Source organism: Brachypodium distachyon, chromosome 1 (genome assembly GCF_000005505.3).
Source record: "Brachypodium distachyon strain Bd21 chromosome 1, Brachypodium_distachyon_v3.0, whole genome shotgun sequence".
Classification (NCBI taxonomy): Eukaryota; Viridiplantae; Streptophyta; class Magnoliopsida; order Poales; family Poaceae; genus Brachypodium; species Brachypodium distachyon.
Genome location: NC_016131.3, coordinates 25,076,345 through 25,094,527, shown reverse-complemented (window position 1 = coordinate 25,094,527; position 18,183 = coordinate 25,076,345). Strand labels below are relative to the sequence as shown.

Here is an 18,183-nt window from a genome sequence, read left to right as displayed (position 1 = left end):
CAATCTCTGATTCTCTCTTTGTCACTTGCAAGCTCTGATTCTTCTGTAATTCCTGAACTGAATTTTCAAAAAGGAAACAAGGAACTGCAATCTACAGAGAGGGGGTAGATGCATCCCTGAAATTACAAGAGGGGGTGGTTTGTGATGACGATGTCCTGCTAAGTTAGCATTGGTTTGTTTTTCCTTTTGTGTTTCTAGACAATTTATCTACCATTACTGCTATTACTACTTGGCAATGAGTGGGCATTGGCATTGAGGTGGACCGGCACCGAACCATGCAGGTGCTCCGACTGCCAAAAGCTTGCCAACAGAATTCCTGCCTGTTGTGTGTATAACATGATAAGCGGTTTCGCCAAATAGAGGTAATCACGGTGCGACAAAAAGTTCCAATTGGACATGGTTCTTCCCCTCGTAGTGAGAACTAAATACTCCTATTGTAAGAGATCAATCAATCCACCATGGACACCATTCATGACTTAAAGGTAGAATTTCAAGTTCAAACATGAAGAATTTCAAGTTTAAACTCACAATCATTTATAAATCGAGAATTTCAAGTTCAAATTAGCATTCTTGAGACCTCTGACGCCTATCAACTCATTCGCATGCAATTCACGAGCTTCAGAGCATCAGATTCAGATACATAAATGTGCTCACATAGTTCTGTTGGATGCTGATGACAATTGGTCAGAAGATTTACACTCTCTTGCAGAAGAAAGAATGCTGAGAAACAAATCAGCAGCAGCCTTTCACGTGTGTGCGCGTATAGTAGGTATATATATGAATTATCGTTACGTACAAAAAAGGATTTGAATAACCGCAGCGAATTCCGTTACTTCATCCAACGTATCGGAGCAAGACGCCATCGTTCCCCAGCACGAATCCTTGGTTGTCACCGACGAACCTGCAAACATCACACCACCCAGGCAATTGTGATTTTTGGCGAGTTCCAGAAAACAAAGAGATTCAGATTCTGAACAAATGATGCTGTCTCCTCTAGAATGCGGTTGATCTGGGTGCTTACTTTACGGAGTAGAGATTCCCGGGGATGTTATCGGCGGCCTTGTCACGCACCCAGGACTTGCCGCCGTTCATTGTTTTCAGCAGGACGCCGCTCCCACCTGCAGCCCATGCCTCATCCTGCAAAATGGGGTTAATTAGCTTTATTGAATCTTACTAATCCTTTACAAGAAGTGCGACTGATTTAAATAAATTATGACGTACCTTTGAACGGTAGCCCACATCAAGGATTCCAAACCCCCGGCTTTGCACTGATGCTTCCTCAAACTCTTCAGTAATCTGGAAATAGAACCAAAAATAGATGTTGATGAGAGCTGAAAGGCAGAATTACAAGTACATTATGCTGTATTTGCCAATTTTGCTAGCTAAAATGATCAAGCTGAAAAGATCTTTCACCCCGGTTCCTTTACTGAGGAAGAGTCCACCGCCGCGCACCAGAAGCCAGAGACCGCCATCTGCCCTCCATCCCATGTTCTGTATCCGTCGTGCCACGGCCCTATTGTGCGGTTGCCAATACAGCTGCAATTGTAAGTGCAGATATTTCAGAACCAGGTCAGACAATCCATCCAAACCGACACTGCCAAGTAGGTTATTATCGACGAGTATCGAGGGTACCGATCAAACCTGCCCAGGCTCCCAGGTCAAGTAGAAGTTCCCACGGCTGGAGACGGCGACATAGCGGCCATCAGGTGAGCGGTTTACCGTGTTGAAAGTCCCGGTATAGTAACTCGCACCGCTAATGCCGCTCGAAACTGTTCTGCAGCACAGACAAAAACGATGGAACAGACAATGTTATGTCTTGATACACCTTAACAACAGCACAACTGTACAAATTTCTTTCATGAAGAGTAAATTCAGATTGACAGATATGTTTGGCAAAACTTATTTCCCTACCTGTTGAGAGTGGCTGAGACAGTCTCCTGCACAGCAGCCTTCCAGTTGTATCCCCGGTTAGAAGTAACATAGATGGCTCCCTCGTCGGTCACCATCTCCGCACTCTGCTCCCCGGTAGCTTGGATGTAAACCTGCCATACATACATGTTACTAGTATATATCATCCCCACAACAATCACCATTGACAGTTCACTTTTTTATATATCTTCCCTGGATTAGTAATTCAGAAATGCAGGAGTGGAGAGTAATAAAGTAATTACCATGTCGCCTGGAAGCTGTGCGCTCAAGGGGATCCTCTCCCAACTCTCCCCTGCATCCTTGGTGTGCAGCAATATGGCCGGCTTGCCGACGATCCATCCCTCTTTGCCCATGAAGCTGACGGAGTTGAACCTGTAGTTGAAGTCCTCGTCCTCCGCGGAAGGGATGGAGCGCGGGAACCAGCTGTTGCCGCCGTCTTTCGTCTCCAGTATCGTCTGCCTCGTCCCCAGAAGGAATCCTGGAGGAAAGAAAGAAATTGAAACAAAGGTGTTCCTTGCCCCTCACTCAATTGATTCATGGAGCATTTGCTGAAGACTAGATGTGTGTCTGTGAGTTCGGGGTTTGGAGGGTTTACCGTGGGAGGGGTCGTCGGGGACGAAGGCGATGTCGAGGAGCACGACGCCGGGGTCGATGGGGAGCTTCACGCGCTGCCACTCCGACAGATCCTCCGCGCGCGCCGCCGGGGTCCAGGGGAGCAGAGGCGCGGCGGCCATGGCGGCCGCCGCCGTGGCGGTGTCGGCAATGAGGCCGCGGCGCGTCGGCGACGAAGAGGAAGAGGAGGAGGCGCGCGGGACCAGGAGGCGGCAGCGGCGGCGCGATGAGTTTGGGAGGAGGAGGTGGAGCGCGGCGGCGGCGGTCGCCATGGATGGATGGAAGCAGCAGAGCTTTTCAGAGGCGTTGGTGTTTCCCGGGAAGCCGCGCGTTTGCTTTGCTTTGTTTGTGGCTCCTCTGTTTTCTTATCCTCATCGCCGCCACTGATGCGTGGGGCGGGATGGCAGTCACACTTACAGGTGGACCCATCTTTTCCTTCTCGGCCCATTCATTTGGCGGGCCCGGCCCATATCGCAAGCGTCATCCTCGGCCTCAGGTAATGGCTGCCGCCGAGGAGGCTGACCGGCGATATCGATTCTTGAGTTTTCCGGGCACCAAGCCGGCGTTCCTCCTAATCCTCTCCTCGCCTCTTCTTCTTGTGCCTCTTCTCTGATTTTTCTCGCCAAGCTCGCGCGTTGACGAGTTCATCATCAGGCCACGCTTCTTCCTCGCGCTTTGCTGTTTAGAGTGCCGTGGATTCAGCGCTTCTTCTCTTTTTTTTTCTCGGTAAGGAATCCCGCCCCCGCGTCCCTCTTTGCTGTTGCGGATTCTGTCCTTGCTGTGGCAGCGGTGACTGACCAATCTTGAACTGGATTGGATGGGCTGCTTTGTTTTTGCACACGAGGTGCTCGGCAGAATGCCTGCTGCTTAGAAACTCCCTGAGATGAATCCATCGTTTTCCATTTAATTAATCCGTGCACCTGCATTCCATTCCTTGCGATTTTCATATAAATCCACCTTTTTTTCTGCAGGTGCTCGTTCTATGATGTGCTGTGACATGAGGCCGCGTTTCGGGCTGGGGCGTGACATCTGGAGGAACTGGCCTGCCATGTGTTTACGGCAGCAGCATTCCACGTCGTCTTCCGGCTCTGTCAGGAAGGTCCACATCACCACCGCGTCTCTGCCGCCTACGCGCGGTGCCGAGAGGAACAGGAGCAAGGTCATTGTGATATCAGGTCCTACCGGTGCCGGGAAGAGCCGGCTCGCGCTGGAGGTAGCCAGGAGGCTCGGGGGAGAGATCATCAGCGCCGACTCGGTGCAAGTGTACCGGAGCCTCGACATCGGTTCTGCCAAACCGTCTGCTTTGGAGATGAACATGGTGCCACATCACTTGATTGATATCATGCACGCATCAGAGGATTACTCAGCTGGGATGTTCTTCAATGATGCGCGGAGAGCAACGCAAGATGTTCTTGACAGAGGCTGTGTGCCCGTCGTTGCTGGGGGAACTGGGCTGTACTTACGGTGGTTTATCTATGGCAAGCCAAATGTTCCACAATCTTCCATGGGCATCACATCGAGTGTGTGGTCTGAGCTTGCCGAGTTCCGTGAGAGCGGGAGGTGGGATGAAGCGGTACAGCTGGTGCTCAAGGCCGGGGATCCCAAAGCTGGGGACTTGCATACGAATAACTGGTCCAGGTTAAGGAGAAGGCTTGAGATCATCAGGTCATCAGGTTCCCCTCCGTCTGCCTTTACCTTACCATACAGCTCATTCCAGGAGCAGCAGGACACCAAGCTAACTGATTCCACAACTGATGATGGAACCTGTGAGGTGAAGGAATTGGATTATGTTTTCCTATGTATTTTCCTTGCGTGCCCACGCGTTGAACTCTACAGATCAATTGATTTGAGGTGTGAGGAAATGCTGGCTGACACAGGAGGACTACTTTCAGAAGCTTCATGGCTTCTTGATATCGGTCTGCATCCAAATATGAACTCCGCAAGTCGTGCAATTGGTTACAGGCAAGCCATGGAGTACTTGTTGCATTGCAGACAGAATGGAGGCAGTAGCTCCCCACAAGAGTTCTTTGAGTTCCTGACCAAGTTTCAGCAAACGTCTAGGAACTTCTCAAAGAGGCAGATGACCTGGTTCCGCAACGAGAAGATTTACCAGTGGGTTGATGCTTCACAGCCTTTTGAGGCAATTGTTCAGTTTATCTGTGATGCTTACCATGGCTGCGATGCAATGGTGGTTCCTGAATCACTTGAAATGAAAAGGGAAAGTTGCATGCACAAAACCAGTGATCTCAAAACCTATCGTTCCGAGAACAAGGTTTTCCTTGGAGATGAAGATTGTGGTCATGTTTTGGATTGGATTAGAAGGACTCAGGCGAAGTGAGGTCTAATTCTACTCCTTTGTCATACTTTTGTTTTGTTTCCACTAGCAAGTTGTCCGGCCATAGGATTTTTGACTTTTTGAGAGGTTACCACAGGAATTTCAGTTTATATTTTTTATTCTATTTCATCATAGATTCATACAGAAGTTTTTTCTTCCCGAGTGTTTGGAATGGAATGATAAATGGATATTCCAGTGGTGATTCTCTGGATTTTGTCTCTTTGTAGTTTGAATGAAGCTCGGAAGTTGTTCTCTGTGACAGATGCATGGTGCCAAATCAGAACTCTGAATCTCAAAAATTCATAAAAACAAGTCAAAAAGTCATGAGATTTCATGATGGCTTGTGCTCCCGCTCTCCTTGATTAGATATTTTCATAGTCACAAACTATATAGCTTCTGCTGAACGATGATTAGGCAAGAATCTAGTGGTTTGGTACATCCGTTAGTACACCATAAGTTCGGCAGTGGTGTATCTGTGACTTCATTTTCACCTAACTGGACAAAAAGCACATTTTCAATTCTAAACATAAGTAAAGAGAAGAGATAAGTGGAGGGGCACTAAAGTGTAGAAACCAACACAACTCATGTTAATTGCAGGTATTTGGGGATAAAATTGCATGTTAATTTATCCTATTTCTACTGAAATTGTTCAGGTTCGCCCAAATGAGATCATAAGCAGCATTAAAATTTAATGTAAGCAAGATAACTTGCTTGCCATGAAATAAGCCAGAAAGGAAGGAGAATAATGGAGACAAGGTGATAGACTTGACTTAAACACCACAAAAAATAGTGTGCTAATCTGTGGTGAACCCACCTTTGATGGAAAGCACCAACTTCTACCTTTCCTGAAACAAATGTTTCACTTACTTTTTCCTGAAAAAAAGGACATTTGAAGAAGCATACTGTGTACCTTAGTACCAATGATATTGATAGAACATGATTGCATGCCTGCTAGAGCTGCATGATAGCTAAACATGATGCTGCCAGATAACATAAGGACATCTCTAACATAAGTTGTCTATGAAAAGATGAAGGTTCCAGGAAGCTGATCATACTTGTGTTTACTGTTTCCTCATGTTGTTCTGTTTGCTAGATCTAGACATCTAGTGCTAGGGAGGTGGCCATGCATGAACTGTCTGGTTGGTAAGCCATGTTTGACCGGACAGTCCAGGTAAAGAATCATGAACTAAGTCTATTTGGTCAATGCAAACAGTGATGTCCTATGTACAAGTGTCATTGTGATTTAAGAAGAACTTGGTCAAAGATGACGCTCATGTGGTTTGGCACAGTTTGGCACAATCGGGTCCCAGAACAGCTGAACAAAACAAAAGATGGGCTTATATATATTTTCAGGGGGCTTTCTGAATTTCTGTTTTTCAGAAATCAAAAGAAAGACACATAGGGCAGATGGTATATGCTCTTTTGAGTTTGTGTATTTTCAGGATCTGAACCACTTTGGCTATAGTTTACACTGAGTCAAATGCTACTTGAGGCTTATTGATACAACTCTGAAGCTGGCAGTTGCTTATTATTGATATAAAAAAGTATTTGGACTGCTGGAGTAGAGAATTCTCTTGGTGGTTTGACATCTTCACCTGTACTTGTAAGCATCTTCTTAACTTCCTAAGCATCTTGTTCAGGACTATACTCTAGTTGTGTGAACTTTAACTGCTTCTTAAACAACCCTTTCTGCTTGCTAGTCCGGCCTGCTTTTCGTCGGTGATCCTGTTGTTGACCTAGCAATTGTTTTTCTGCTGGCAGACCCGTGTGAAGGAACAAAGAAGCCGGGAGAAGTGGAGCGTGGAACACGGCGACCACGTGGCTCCCCAAACTCCATGAACCGCGTAGCTGGAATGAAACAGAAAATAAAAATCAAATCTTTCAAGGAGAAAGCGACGGGGATTGGTTAAGGAAGAGGAAGGGCTCCTTTGCTTTGCTTGGTTCTTCTTCTTCCTCCTCCTCGTCCCAGTTTGGTTCCGCGACAAGCAAAGGCCACCCACCCCAACCTGACCCGACGCGGCCCACACAACCTCCCTCTCCTTTCCTCCCCGCATTTGCTCCTCCCCGGCGATCTAGTCCCCGATTCGCGCGCAGTTCGCCGGAGATCTGCGCGTCAAGAAGGCTTCGGGGAGTCCGGGCCGCGGTTGGTAGCTTTTATATGGGGATCTCGCACCCTCTCTCTGACGAGTTCTATGGCCCCCGCGGCGGCGGCGTGTTGCTGTCGCCCGAGAGGACGCCCCCGTCCTCGCCGCCGCCTGCGTCCTGCTGCTCGGCCGTCGACCAGGACTTCATGGAGCACGAGGTCTCCAGGATGGACACGCTCGCCGGCATCGCCATCAAGTACGGCGTTGAGGTAATTTCGGCTCTCTCTTTCTTTCTTTCCCTGATGATTTTGTTTGGTTGGTGCTGAGTTGCTTGTAGTAATTGGTGGTTAATCTGTGTGTGTGCATCATTTTCTTGCTTAATGCAAAGCAGTAGTTTATGGAGCAGTAATAAATCCATCCCCTGAGCCAGAATTTTTTTAAGTAAGGATGTTGTTTGCCTCTTGAGGCCAGTGTGGCTCTACTGTGCACAAGAGAATACTTGTCTGTGACAGGATCTAAAGTTTACCCATATTTTCTGTAGTTTACAGCTGCGTAGCATGGGTATGGCATTTATTTTGTGCCACCTCAAGTTCAAAATACTGTGTGAAATATCCCCCTCATAGTTACGGGTGATGTAGTCCTGTAATCAGATGCAAAATACTGTGTTTCGACATCAAGTGTGGTGCCTTTGGTTGAGGGGTGTGTTCATGTGAGCAGTGACGTGGTGAAATATTTCAATGCTTGCATATTTGGATCTCTGATTGGTCGAATTAGCTTACTCAATTGGATTTATAGCTATCTCTGTAGTGTAAATTTAGTGACTAAGTTCGACATCATACGTTGTGCTTTTCTGGGAAGTTCGTTAGAGCAGTGGCATGATGAAATGTTTATGTTTGCATTGCAGATTTGGACCTCATATTGGTCCAAGCAGCCACTTAATTGGAGTTTAATGAGTTTGATTACCGTGTTAAAATTTCCCTTTCTGCATGTAGATATCTGACATTAAGAGGGCGAATGGTCTTGTGAGTGACAGCCAGATGTTCGCACACAAGGCATTGCTTATACCTCTACCAGGAAGACCCATGCCATCATCTGTCAGGTTGAATGGTTCCAGTCAAAGATCGAAAAGGTAAACATCTCTCCATTGTTGTATTTTTCGTTCGTTTTGTTCCGAGCTGTAGTGCATGGTCCCTAAGCTAAATTATTGTTGATTTTTTGTTAGTTACATCAAGAATTTTTTATTAATGAACTCCAATCTGTTTTCCGTTGACACATAAAGATTACCCATTTAGCCTTCCTAACATTTTGCGTGTGTGGTGTTTCTCACTTGCTTTCACGTCATGACATTTACATGTGTTTGACCATTTTGATTGGTAGATGATACATAAATAGGATGGTCTTTCTTTTGTCATACCAGGAATTATGTACCTACTGTAGGTGTGCTTAAGTTTATTCTTCGTGTGTTTTTTCAGAGCGTGGGCTCCAAACCATCAGCAAAACAGGGATGTTGAGGATTCATTAGATTCATGCAAGTCTGGTCAGCAGCAGTCGTCGCTTGCAATGAGCAACTTGCAGAGCTACTATGGCCTTGACTCTCAAAGAGGAGATTACAGTACTGAAATGTCCTTGTACAGCAAGGGAAGTCCCCAACGCATTGGCACCGAAGCGTTGCTCGATTACTCTTCTCCACTGGACAGTATGCAAAGTACTGGCAGAAGCCAGGACTCGGAAGACACTACAAATGGTGCGAGTGGCACAAAGGGCAATGGGGCAACCAAAGCAAAGCAAGATGGTTCCATACGCAGGCGGCAGAAAGTGGAATCCGACCATCTATCGAACACGACTGATACCCAGGATGATCTTCTGTCAGACTCAATTAAGATGATCAAGAGTTTCTTGCCGAAGCCGCTTTCCAGCATCCGTCTTAATATGGACACGAGCAGCCCGGATCCCACCGCGAAGAGCAATGGCTCACTTCTAAGCGGGTTTAAATCGGTGCGGAAGTCACCAAGTGCGCCAAACTTTGCAGATTCAGAGAATGGGATCTCCATGTGGTCAAGTTCCAAGTGGACCTTCAACCACGAGTCCTTCACCCGACCATTGCTCGATGGCCTGCCGAAACCCTCACCGGCTCGCAGGGCGAAAGCTGCTCTGGACTGAACCTACTCTTCTATGTCGTTATCATAGTGGGTTGTCTGCTAAGATTGCTACGCCTCTCCAAGTTCCATGTACCGTGATATCTGTGTGTCAGCTGATCGAATCAGGGGGCGGGGATGGAAGAGGAGACTTGGTTCGATATGATCTGCCGCCTTGTAAATCCTCGTTCCTGAAAGTGACTTATCTGCCACGTAGAACCTCGTTCCTCAGAGCGACGATCACACGAAGGGTTCACTTAGTCATCCAGAGGAAGTGCTGCTGCATCATTTTCCCTGCTTTTCGATCTCAGGTGGTATCTGCTAATTAATCATTCATCCATATTTTAAAATTGTACAGCACATTATACAAATGAGTAGGTTGTAACTGAATACAAGTATTGCCTTCCACTTTGACATGGTCAAGTCTCTTATGATTTCAGTATGTCTGTGCACTGTGCTGCATGTGGTTGAGTGATTCTTCTTTCAATGCATCTGTCATGCTCTAACTCTACCGTATATTTGTCAACTTATACTTGTGAACGTATTGGGTAGGACTGCGTATGCCATGTGTGAGCATACAATATTACATCTCTTGTTTTCTTATCTGTTGCTTGGAAAAGAAAAAAAAGGAACAACTTTGGGCAACCAATCTCCAACAAATCAAAACATGTAGAACAAAATCCTAGTTTACTTGGTCCAACTAGCTGTCTGTTTGTAGTGTTACCATTACTAATCCCCTAAGTATATCTCTGTTGTTTGAAAAAACAAACCAAACAGAATTAGAAAACAAGCTTGTGCAAATAAATCACACAAAAAATCCCAGTTCGTCCAACAGATTAGCTACTCAGATCGTTCGCAGTCAAGAAGAAGAAAAACAGCGAAGACTAGCCCTCAAATCCAAATTAGTTGTCACGGTTTTTTTCTTTTCAAAATGAGCGAATCTATCCACTGAAATTTGTCTAGATACATGCATATCTAACCAAAAGAACCGAGCTGTTTTTTTTTTGTTTTTGAGAATTCACTGAAGGGTAAGAATTCACGGCTGACATGCAAGTCGTCGTGCCTTCCCGGGCCGTTGACCACCTGCCTTGCGCTTGGCGAGCTGAACAAGACCGAGAGTTGACTGGGCCGTTGGCAGAAACCGGATATCCAACCGAACCGAATGGCAACAAACTCCCTGCCATCATCCGCTTATCTCTCCCTCTACAACAAATCCCCTGTAGCACGTCAGTATATATATTTATGCTATGCACTTTGCTCCAGTATATTACTCAAGTTGGGATCAAGCATTAGCCATGGCGGCGTCGTCGACGCTGCTGTTGCTCCTCCTGGCCGTCGTCGTGCTGGCATTGTCGTCGACGATGGCGGTGGCGGCGAGGCCCGGCGGGTTCGAGGAGATCTACGAGGCGCAGGAGGCTGACCGGGTGCAGAGCCTGCCGGGGCTGCCGTCGGAAGTAGGCTTCCGGCACTTCTCCGGCTACGTGACGGTGAACGAGACCCATGGCCGTGCCTTGTTCTACTGGCTCTTCGAGGCCACCCATGACGTCGCCAAGAAGCCCCTCGTCCTGTGGCTCAACGGAGGTATACATCACTAGATGCGATCTACGGCAGTAACAGAATTCTTGCACTACGTAATTGGTTTCACTTTTCTACTCACTCTATCCGTGCATCAACAGCTGTACTAGCTAGCTCGATCATCAGCTTAATTAAGGATAGGTACATATATGATGTGATTTCTTTTGGATATGGATCATCAGGGCCTGGATGCTCGTCGGTTGGGTATGGTGCATTGCTGGAGCTTGGTCCTTTCTTGGTCCAGAAGGGGAAGCCTGAGATTGTCTTGAATCCCCACTCTTGGAACAAAGGTATATACTAGTACTGTAGAAATTAATTAACAATGGATCTCCATCTGCTTCATACTGATTAATCATGCCATTTCATTAATTTTGTGCTTGGAAATTCAATTAATCATGGATCAACAGAGGCCAACATGCTGTTCCTCGAGTCCCCTGCCGGCGTTGGCTTCTCCTACACCAACACCACCAAAGATCTCGGCCAATTCGGCGACCAACTCACAGGTATGTTAATCACTCTGTAAGCTAGATTAATTATGCCATCTCTGGGTATTAATGTGATTTTTTAATTTACTCTGATAATCAATATAATTTTGTGTAGCACATGACGTGTACATTTTCCTGCTGAACTGGTTCGCCAAGTTCCCGCAGTTCAAGGGCCACGACCTCTACCTCGCCGGGGAGAGCTACGCCGGCCACTACATCCCCCAGCTGGCCTCCAAGATCGTCGAGATGAACGCCAAGGCGCCGTCGGCGTCGGAGAAGATGAACCTCAAGGGGATCCTCATCGGCAACGCGGCCATCGACGCGAGCTCCGACGACCGAGGCCTCGCCAAGTACGCGTGGCAGCACGCCGTGGTCTCCGACGAGGTCTACGGCGCCATCATGGCAACCTGCAAGTTCCCGGACTCCGGCGAGGAGTCCGACAAGTGCGGCCACGCTTGGGACGCCTTCTTTGACGCCATGGACGACATCGACCTATAGCCTCTACACCCCGGCATGCACTAAAGCCATGGTCAACTCCTCCTTGGCCTCCGGCGCCGCCTCTCGCCGATATCGCCGAAAGGCGTCGCCGTTGGGCAAGATGCACCGGCACCGGCGTGCGCCTTACTTCGACACGTATGACCCCTGCGGCGACTACCACGTGGTGGACTACCTGAACCGGCGCGACGTGCAGGACGCCTTGCACGCCAACGTGTCGGGATCCATACCGTCCACGTGGCAGCCGTGCAGCGACGCGCTGACCAACTGGACGGACCAGCCGGCGTCCACGCTGCCGGAGATCGCCGGGCTGGTGGGGAAGGCCGGGATCCGGGTGTGGGTGTTGAGCGGAGACACCGATGACCGGGTGCCCGTGACGTCGACGCGGTACGCGCTGCGGAAGCTCGGGCTCAAGACGGTTAAACCATGGAAGGAGTGGTTCACCAGCGACCAGGTGGGAGGGTACACGGTGGTCTACGACGGCGGGCTCACCTTCGTGACCGTCCGTGGAGCGGGGCACATGGTGCCCATGATCACGCCGGTCCACAAATTACATGAATCTGCTTGTAAAAAATATCGTACCAAGTCAACCTGCTTTGGCAACAAATGCCGTTGGAACGTGATGACAAACTTTTTCAGGACTCTGGTCCGATTCTGCTACTCCCCTCGTCCCGAATTAACAAACGTGTATTTTTATATACGTCAGTTAATTCGGGACAGAGAAAATATATAAAATTGAAGTCTCAAAAGTAGGGTGAGTGGTGAGACTAAATGTCTCCTAGGGCGGAAGGAACCATCCTGCCCTAGAAGATTTGGTCGTATGATTGGATACATCGAGTGAAACCAGACGAGTCTCGCCGCTCATCACGTCATGCACAACATAGTCGGGAATGACGATCCTCCTCATAGCCTCGTGGCATAGGTTGCGGTCGGCGATGCCGTGCCTCCACGCCGATGCCCAATCCTCGCCTAGAACAAACACACGGCCTCGCTCCGACGACGAGCTCGCCCGCGCCATGGAGCCCGTGACGCCGACGTAGAGAGGTCCTGGCCACCCAAATCCGTGACCTCCGGCGACCACCGGCCCTCATCCAAAGCCCGCCTCGAACACCTGCAGCCACATGGTCCGCCTGAGACCGTCATAGCGGGGACGGCACGTGGACCGCGCAGGGATGCTCCACCGCACCATGAGCAGCTTTTGCTTGTCGGACGACGTGACAAGGTGGAACCTGGTGGCGGTCTGCATGGAGGGACCGTATCTCCATCCGGACGTTGCTTGATGACATGCTCTGTGCAACTCGGCGCCTCTCGGGTGATGACGGCAAAGTCACGTGCAAAGGGTAGCCCGGGTCACCGGCACCGATGACGACGTCGCCGCGGCGGCTGTAGCGCGGCACGGCACCTCGATCCCCGGCGTCGCGGGAGAGAAAGGGTCCCGGAGGAAGCATCTCCGGTGCTTCTTCGTCTCGCAAAGGAGGCAGCCGCCGAAGGAGGCGCGCACCTTGGCCGGCGTGCCGAAGCGGCGCGCCTTGACGCCGTCGTCGAGCCTCTGGTAGGTGCTTTGGCGGCCGAGGTGGATCCACGGCATTGCCGGCGGCGGCGGCAGCCGCTGGTGCGCGGCGAGCAGGCGCCAGTCGCGGCATGCGGCGGCGAAGCTTAGGCGGTCGTCGGGGGACGGGAGGCGGGAGAGGATGTCGCCGGCGATCTCCGGCGGCAGGTCCGGCCACCGCGAATTAGCCATCTCCTCCGGCTCCGGTGCTGTCTTGCCGACGAGACAGCCGCAGAGACGACGACGATCCATCGAGGACCAAGACACGAAAAGAGCCGATCGATCCGTCGATCTCTTGCACAACAAGATCGTGAACAACATATATCAAGAAAGCATCACAATTAACGCGAAGATTTGGAAGCTAATTGGCTTCACGTGTACGTGATGAATCCGAAGATGATTTGATCGCGTACGTACGGTTGACGGAGATCAAGTGGCCGCTAGCTCCGTACGACTTAAGTTCGGATCGAACCTATAAATTTTGTATTTCGGACATTTCCAAACAGGTAATTGAAATTTAAAATTCAGATATGGATATGGGAACTATTGGGAAGTTGTACGTATTTCATTTGGAAAATCCTGAATGTTGAACCATTTTATACAAGAGATTGCAACTATAGAATGATTGTTCGTCCTCAAAAATGAAATACTCACTCTGTTCCATAATTCTTATCTTAAATTCGCCCAAATATGGTTGTATCTATGTTTAAAATGCGTTTAGATAGATGTAATATTTTGACAAGTAATACCGATCGGAGTGAGTAAAATGATTGCGTGCATCAACCAAACAGATGCAAAGGCCAGAAGATCTCCTCCTTTAGGATATAAATGGGATTTGATGGGTCAAAATTTTGGTTTGTTCGCCTATCTATCGATCAAATTTCGATCGGGCCAGAAGATCTTTTAGGATAAATGGGAGACGCATTGCCCTATTACGCTGTCCAGCCTTCGAAAACGTAAAAACGATCTATTTACGCTTTGCTTCGGTGAAGGCGGTTTGCTAGCAAAAAGCCGTCTCCTTCTATCTTGCAAGTTCAGTTCAGTTCTTGAGTCTCGCCGCCGGCCTGCGCTGCTCTGCGAGCGATCTCCTTCCTCCCCGACCAAGGAATCCCTCAGCACCAACCCACCAAAACCCGCCTAAAACCCTAGAGCACACCCGCGCCCCGTGCAGGATGGTTTCCAAGAAGCCGACAGCAGCCGCGGCGGGTGCCGGAGACGCGGACGCGGACGAGCGGCGGCGGCTCCGGTCGCTGGCCGTCTCCAAGGGCCTGCTGCGGCACGGCGTCCCGGCGGCCCCGCGGGTGGTGCTTCCCCCTTCCAACACCGTGTCCAGGCTGCAGGGGCGCGACATCGTGCGGCGCGGCGGTCAGCGCAAGAGCCGCTTCCTCTTCTCCTTCCCCGGCCTCCTCGCGCCCCAGGCCGCAGCCTCGGGCGCCGGCCGCATAGGGGAGCTCGCCGACCTCGGGAGCAAGAACCCAGTCCTCTACCTCGAGTTCCAGCAGGTACGATCGAATTTTGCTTTGATTTTCTCTCTCGAGAATGTGATGCAAGTTTGGGTCTTTTTCTCGGTTGGTTGCAGGGGAGGATGAAGCTGCTAGGGACGCACGTGTACCCCAGGAACAAGTACCTGACGCTGCAGATGACGAGGTCCGCCAAGGGCGTCGCGTGCGAGGATGTGTTCGAGAGCCTCGTTAAGTGTCTCAACTCCCACTCAAAGCTCTCATTCACTTGGATGTGCTTCTCGGAGCGCGCCGATTACATTGCCGAGTAACTAATGTGCAGAAGCTGTCTCTTGGCAGATTGTGTTTTCTGAAGCCTATTGGATTGGGACAAAAGAAGAGAATCCTGAAGAACTGAAACTTGAGTTTCCCAAAGATATACAAAATGTGTGTCCCTGTAGTGCTCTCTATACACAAGTAATTTGTTGGTCTCCTTCTTAGTTTCTGTTCCTCTCTGATGCAATTGTGTATCGTGTATGCTTCTCCATTTTTGAACTGCTAGGATGGGGCTGCGGCAGATTGTGATTTTAAAGGCGGAGCAGGCGCTGCCAGTGGTGAAGTAATTACAGACAATAAACCTGGAAAGGAGATTGCGGAACCCCTTTCACCAAAGTCAGAATCGGATGCTGATTCTGAGGATTCAGATCGTAACGACGGGAATGGCGCTCAGACTATGAGTGAACCACCTGTTAGGCAATCTGCTAGAACTGCTGGGAAAGCCTTAAAGTAAGTCTCTTCCAAGTTCCAACCTCTGTGGTCGGTGACCAAAATGCTTTCCTGACTTTGGTTTACTTAATGACTGAAAAACAGATTCCTATCAGTGTTTATATGCTCTGATGTCTAACATCTCGGGGAGCAATATTTTTGTTTCTTACAAAGTACTTGATACAGATATGCAGAGCTATTTGCTGGAGGAGATTCAGCTGACAGTGACAATGGGTTTGAGGTCCCAGAGGATTTGGATGAGAAGGTATAACAGTACAAATATATTTTCGTTGTAGGTTGTGATGTATGAATACCAATGACTGTCTATTTAGTACTTGTATGAGTACCAATGATTTTATACCAGTTCTGTTTTCTTCTGTGGTGCATGGTAAATTTTGTCGCGCTCTAGCTTATGTAGCTTTCTACATGTGAGGCAGATGAAGAGTCCCGAAATGAAGAAAGAAATCCCAAGTGAAGACATTAAACTTGCAGAGTGTTCAGCACATTCTCTTCCCATCAAGAAGGAACCACTTGTTCAGGCTACTTTATCTACCATGTTTAAAAAAGCAGAAGAGAGAAAGGTAAAAGCACAAAGCCACTTAAGATATACAGTATTTTTTTTCTTCTTCTTAATTTTCAAGCAATAGTCTCACACTTTTTGCCTCTCTCCAGGTCATTTACAATCTGCTCATTTTGTCCTTACAGACCATGCATATAACTCTATCTTTTTAGTTAAAGGTAGACAAAAAAGTTTGCAAAATGATTTATGGAGGTATTTATTTGGATCTACGAAGATGAACAGTAGTTATTTGCAATAGTAACCCCTCTGCCCCTAGTTACTAGGAGGCAGTTATCCCCTTAACGTTAATCAACTTTCTTGATGCATTGACGCAACAAACCCAGTCCACTGTTTGCTGTGTTGAAAATTATCTGTTTGGTTGTCTTAAATATCAATGATTTAACTCAGCATGTGATAAAAATTTATATTTCAGAGATCTACAAGAAGTCCTAAAGAATCTCCAGCTACAAAAGGTTCTTCATAGCCCACATTTCTATGTTCCTGACCTTTTAGTCCCTTTTATCGTATTTTAGTAAAAAACTCAAATTAATTATTATACTGTCTTGCAGGTCCTGCTGCTAAGAAGCAGCGAGCAACTCCAAAGGAAAAACAGCCAGCGGCGAAGAAGGAAGGTAAGCACCTTACCAAAACCAAGTCTCTTGTCAGAAATATCTTATATCTACACATTTTAGTGTGAGGATTTGGTCTAAGCTTCTGAAGGCCATTCTTGGCGGACAAGATTAGGCTCAAACAAGCCAAAGGATCTATATAGATTACATTTATAACTTGAACTATTGGATGAACCATTGGGGGTGTAAGGTCTGCCTTCCATTGCCTATTATTGCAGAACTGAGAATAAATAATGGATTTTTAAACTGGTTACTGTATTTTGTATTAACAAAACTAACTAGTAAATTTGATAAACCTTTTAAGATGAAATTTCTGAAAGATGAACCAATTTTTTTTGGGATTAAAGGCTGGTTTAGGATACATTTATTAGTGGTGCCAAGGCCGGCAAAGAAGGCACTTCCATTGTCTTCAGGCAGTACATTAGATGATCTGCTTTTTTGTGAGTGGCAGATTTCCAACATTTCATGGGTAAAAGTTGGTTTTAGGATTTTAAATTAGTTGTGCCAAGACTTGGGGAAGTACTAACTTTAGTGGCTTTACATGGTGCCACAAGATGGTCTTTTATTTTTTGAGCATATCTCTTGGTTTCAATTTTCATGATAAACTCTATTAACATTCATGCTGCATGACTGACTCATGTGTTATTTCATGAATGTAGCCAGCGGATCGCGCAGAAAGCAGAAAACAAAGGTAGTGTGTTAGAACTTCAATGTTGGTTACGTTACCTTAATAGATTAGTGATTTAACGACAACGAGGAGGGGTTTTGATTTGCAATGTTGCTCGATGTATGATTTGCTGAATGTGTATGCACAAAACTGAAGTCATTTGCCTTTTCCATTTGTGTGTCACAGGTAGAAGAGCTCTCCGATTCCTCTCAGGTGACTTGTCAGCTCTCATACTGTAAAAATACCTTTGTTGTAGAGGAAATTACATGTTACCCATATTTTGCGTGTTTCCTTTGTTGTTATGAAGCAGTTGTTGTGCTTCCTTAATTACAATAGCATCATTGCAGGATCACGGTATGGATGATGATGATAGCGACGAGGACTGGGCCGGGTAAGGAACTAAGAATGACGAGATCCAGACTTGATATCAAATGAAAGGATACATCGCCTGGGCAAGAGAGCTAGACACACTCCTCAGGCTGGTACACCATGGTTGCTGCTGCTGATGTAAAAAAATTGATATCCCATGAAATTGTCGATGTAAATTTTTTTATACCTTGTAAACAGCTTCATCTGTATTACGCAGGAATTGATGAATTAGTAGTAGGAAGGAGCCGGTTAATGTTAGGTTGTTTTATTAGACTTGTTGTGATAGAAGAAGTAGCACAATCTGACATTATGTCCAATTTTATTTTATTTTTGGACATTGAACCTGTGGTTAGTACCATTCAACACATAATTTGTTTAATTTGAATTTCAGTAACTATAGTACTTGGCAGTTTGGCAGCAGAGCCAAATTGAGATTCTGGTAGTAGCTTTTACTCAACATGGGTTCATGTGGAGAAACATAACATAGGCATGCATGTTTGATTGCTTACCTTTTGTTTACTTTGAGTTTCAGTAACTATACTTGGCAGTTTGGCAG

The 18,183-nt window shown here is 47.5% G+C and overlaps 5 protein-coding genes and 1 pseudogene across 5 annotated transcripts; 4 read left to right on the top strand and 2 right to left on the bottom strand.

Moving 5' to 3' along the window:
- Positions 1-548: 548 nt before the first annotated feature.
- On the bottom strand, positions 549-2,881 carry LOC100843413 (photosystem II stability/assembly factor HCF136, chloroplastic). The gene is made up of 8 exons (XM_003560250.4): positions 2,525-2,881; positions 2,172-2,407; positions 1,912-2,042; positions 1,642-1,774; positions 1,414-1,536; positions 1,222-1,296; positions 1,022-1,137; positions 549-901 (listed from the first exon to the last, which is right to left on the bottom strand). The coding sequence occupies exons 1-8, from the start codon at positions 2,811-2,813 to the stop codon at positions 835-837; spliced, it is 1,170 nt and encodes a 389-aa protein (XP_003560298.2). The 5' UTR covers positions 2,814-2,881; the 3' UTR covers positions 549-834.
- A 134-nt stretch (positions 2,882-3,015) lies between these two features.
- Positions 3,016-5,087, top strand: LOC100832931 (tRNA dimethylallyltransferase 9). Its single transcript, XM_003563175.4, has 2 exons — positions 3,016-3,267; positions 3,513-5,087. The coding sequence occupies exon 2, from the start codon at positions 3,524-3,526 to the stop codon at positions 4,877-4,879; it is 1,356 nt and encodes a 451-aa protein (XP_003563223.2). The 5' UTR covers positions 3,016-3,267; positions 3,513-3,523; the 3' UTR covers positions 4,880-5,087.
- Positions 5,088-5,285: 198 nt separating this feature from the next.
- LOC100832309 (lysM and putative peptidoglycan-binding domain-containing protein 1) lies at positions 5,286-9,526 on the top strand. The gene is made up of 4 exons (XM_003563173.4): positions 5,286-6,479; positions 6,638-7,229; positions 7,953-8,089; positions 8,433-9,526. Exons 2-4 carry the CDS (start codon positions 7,035-7,037, stop codon positions 9,118-9,120), a joined length of 1,020 nt encoding a protein of 339 aa, XP_003563221.1. The 5' UTR covers positions 5,286-6,479; positions 6,638-7,034; the 3' UTR covers positions 9,121-9,526.
- Positions 9,527-9,718: 192 nt separating this feature from the next.
- Positions 9,719-12,399, top strand: LOC100843111 (serine carboxypeptidase-like 34). Its single transcript, XM_024456579.1, is given in 5 exon segments — positions 9,719-10,676; positions 10,853-10,960; positions 11,078-11,173; positions 11,271-11,646; positions 11,648-12,399. Coding segments are annotated over 5 exon segments (1,650 nt in total). The 5' UTR covers positions 9,719-10,342; the 3' UTR covers positions 12,384-12,399.
- Positions 12,400-12,619: 220 nt separating this feature from the next.
- On the bottom strand, positions 12,620-13,478 carry LOC112269899 (annotated as a pseudogene).
- Positions 13,479-14,234: 756 nt separating this feature from the next.
- On the top strand, positions 14,235-18,026 carry LOC100842808 (DNA-binding protein RHL1). The gene is made up of 11 exons (XM_010241036.3): positions 14,235-14,701; positions 14,779-14,889; positions 14,999-15,085; positions 15,201-15,424; positions 15,590-15,668; positions 15,841-15,984; positions 16,396-16,435; positions 16,532-16,594; positions 17,251-17,282; positions 17,445-17,471; positions 17,606-18,026. Exons 1-11 carry the CDS (start codon positions 14,372-14,374, stop codon positions 17,651-17,653), a joined length of 1,185 nt encoding a protein of 394 aa, XP_010239338.1. The 5' UTR covers positions 14,235-14,371; the 3' UTR covers positions 17,654-18,026.
- The last annotated feature ends 157 nt before the right edge of the window (positions 18,027-18,183 follow it).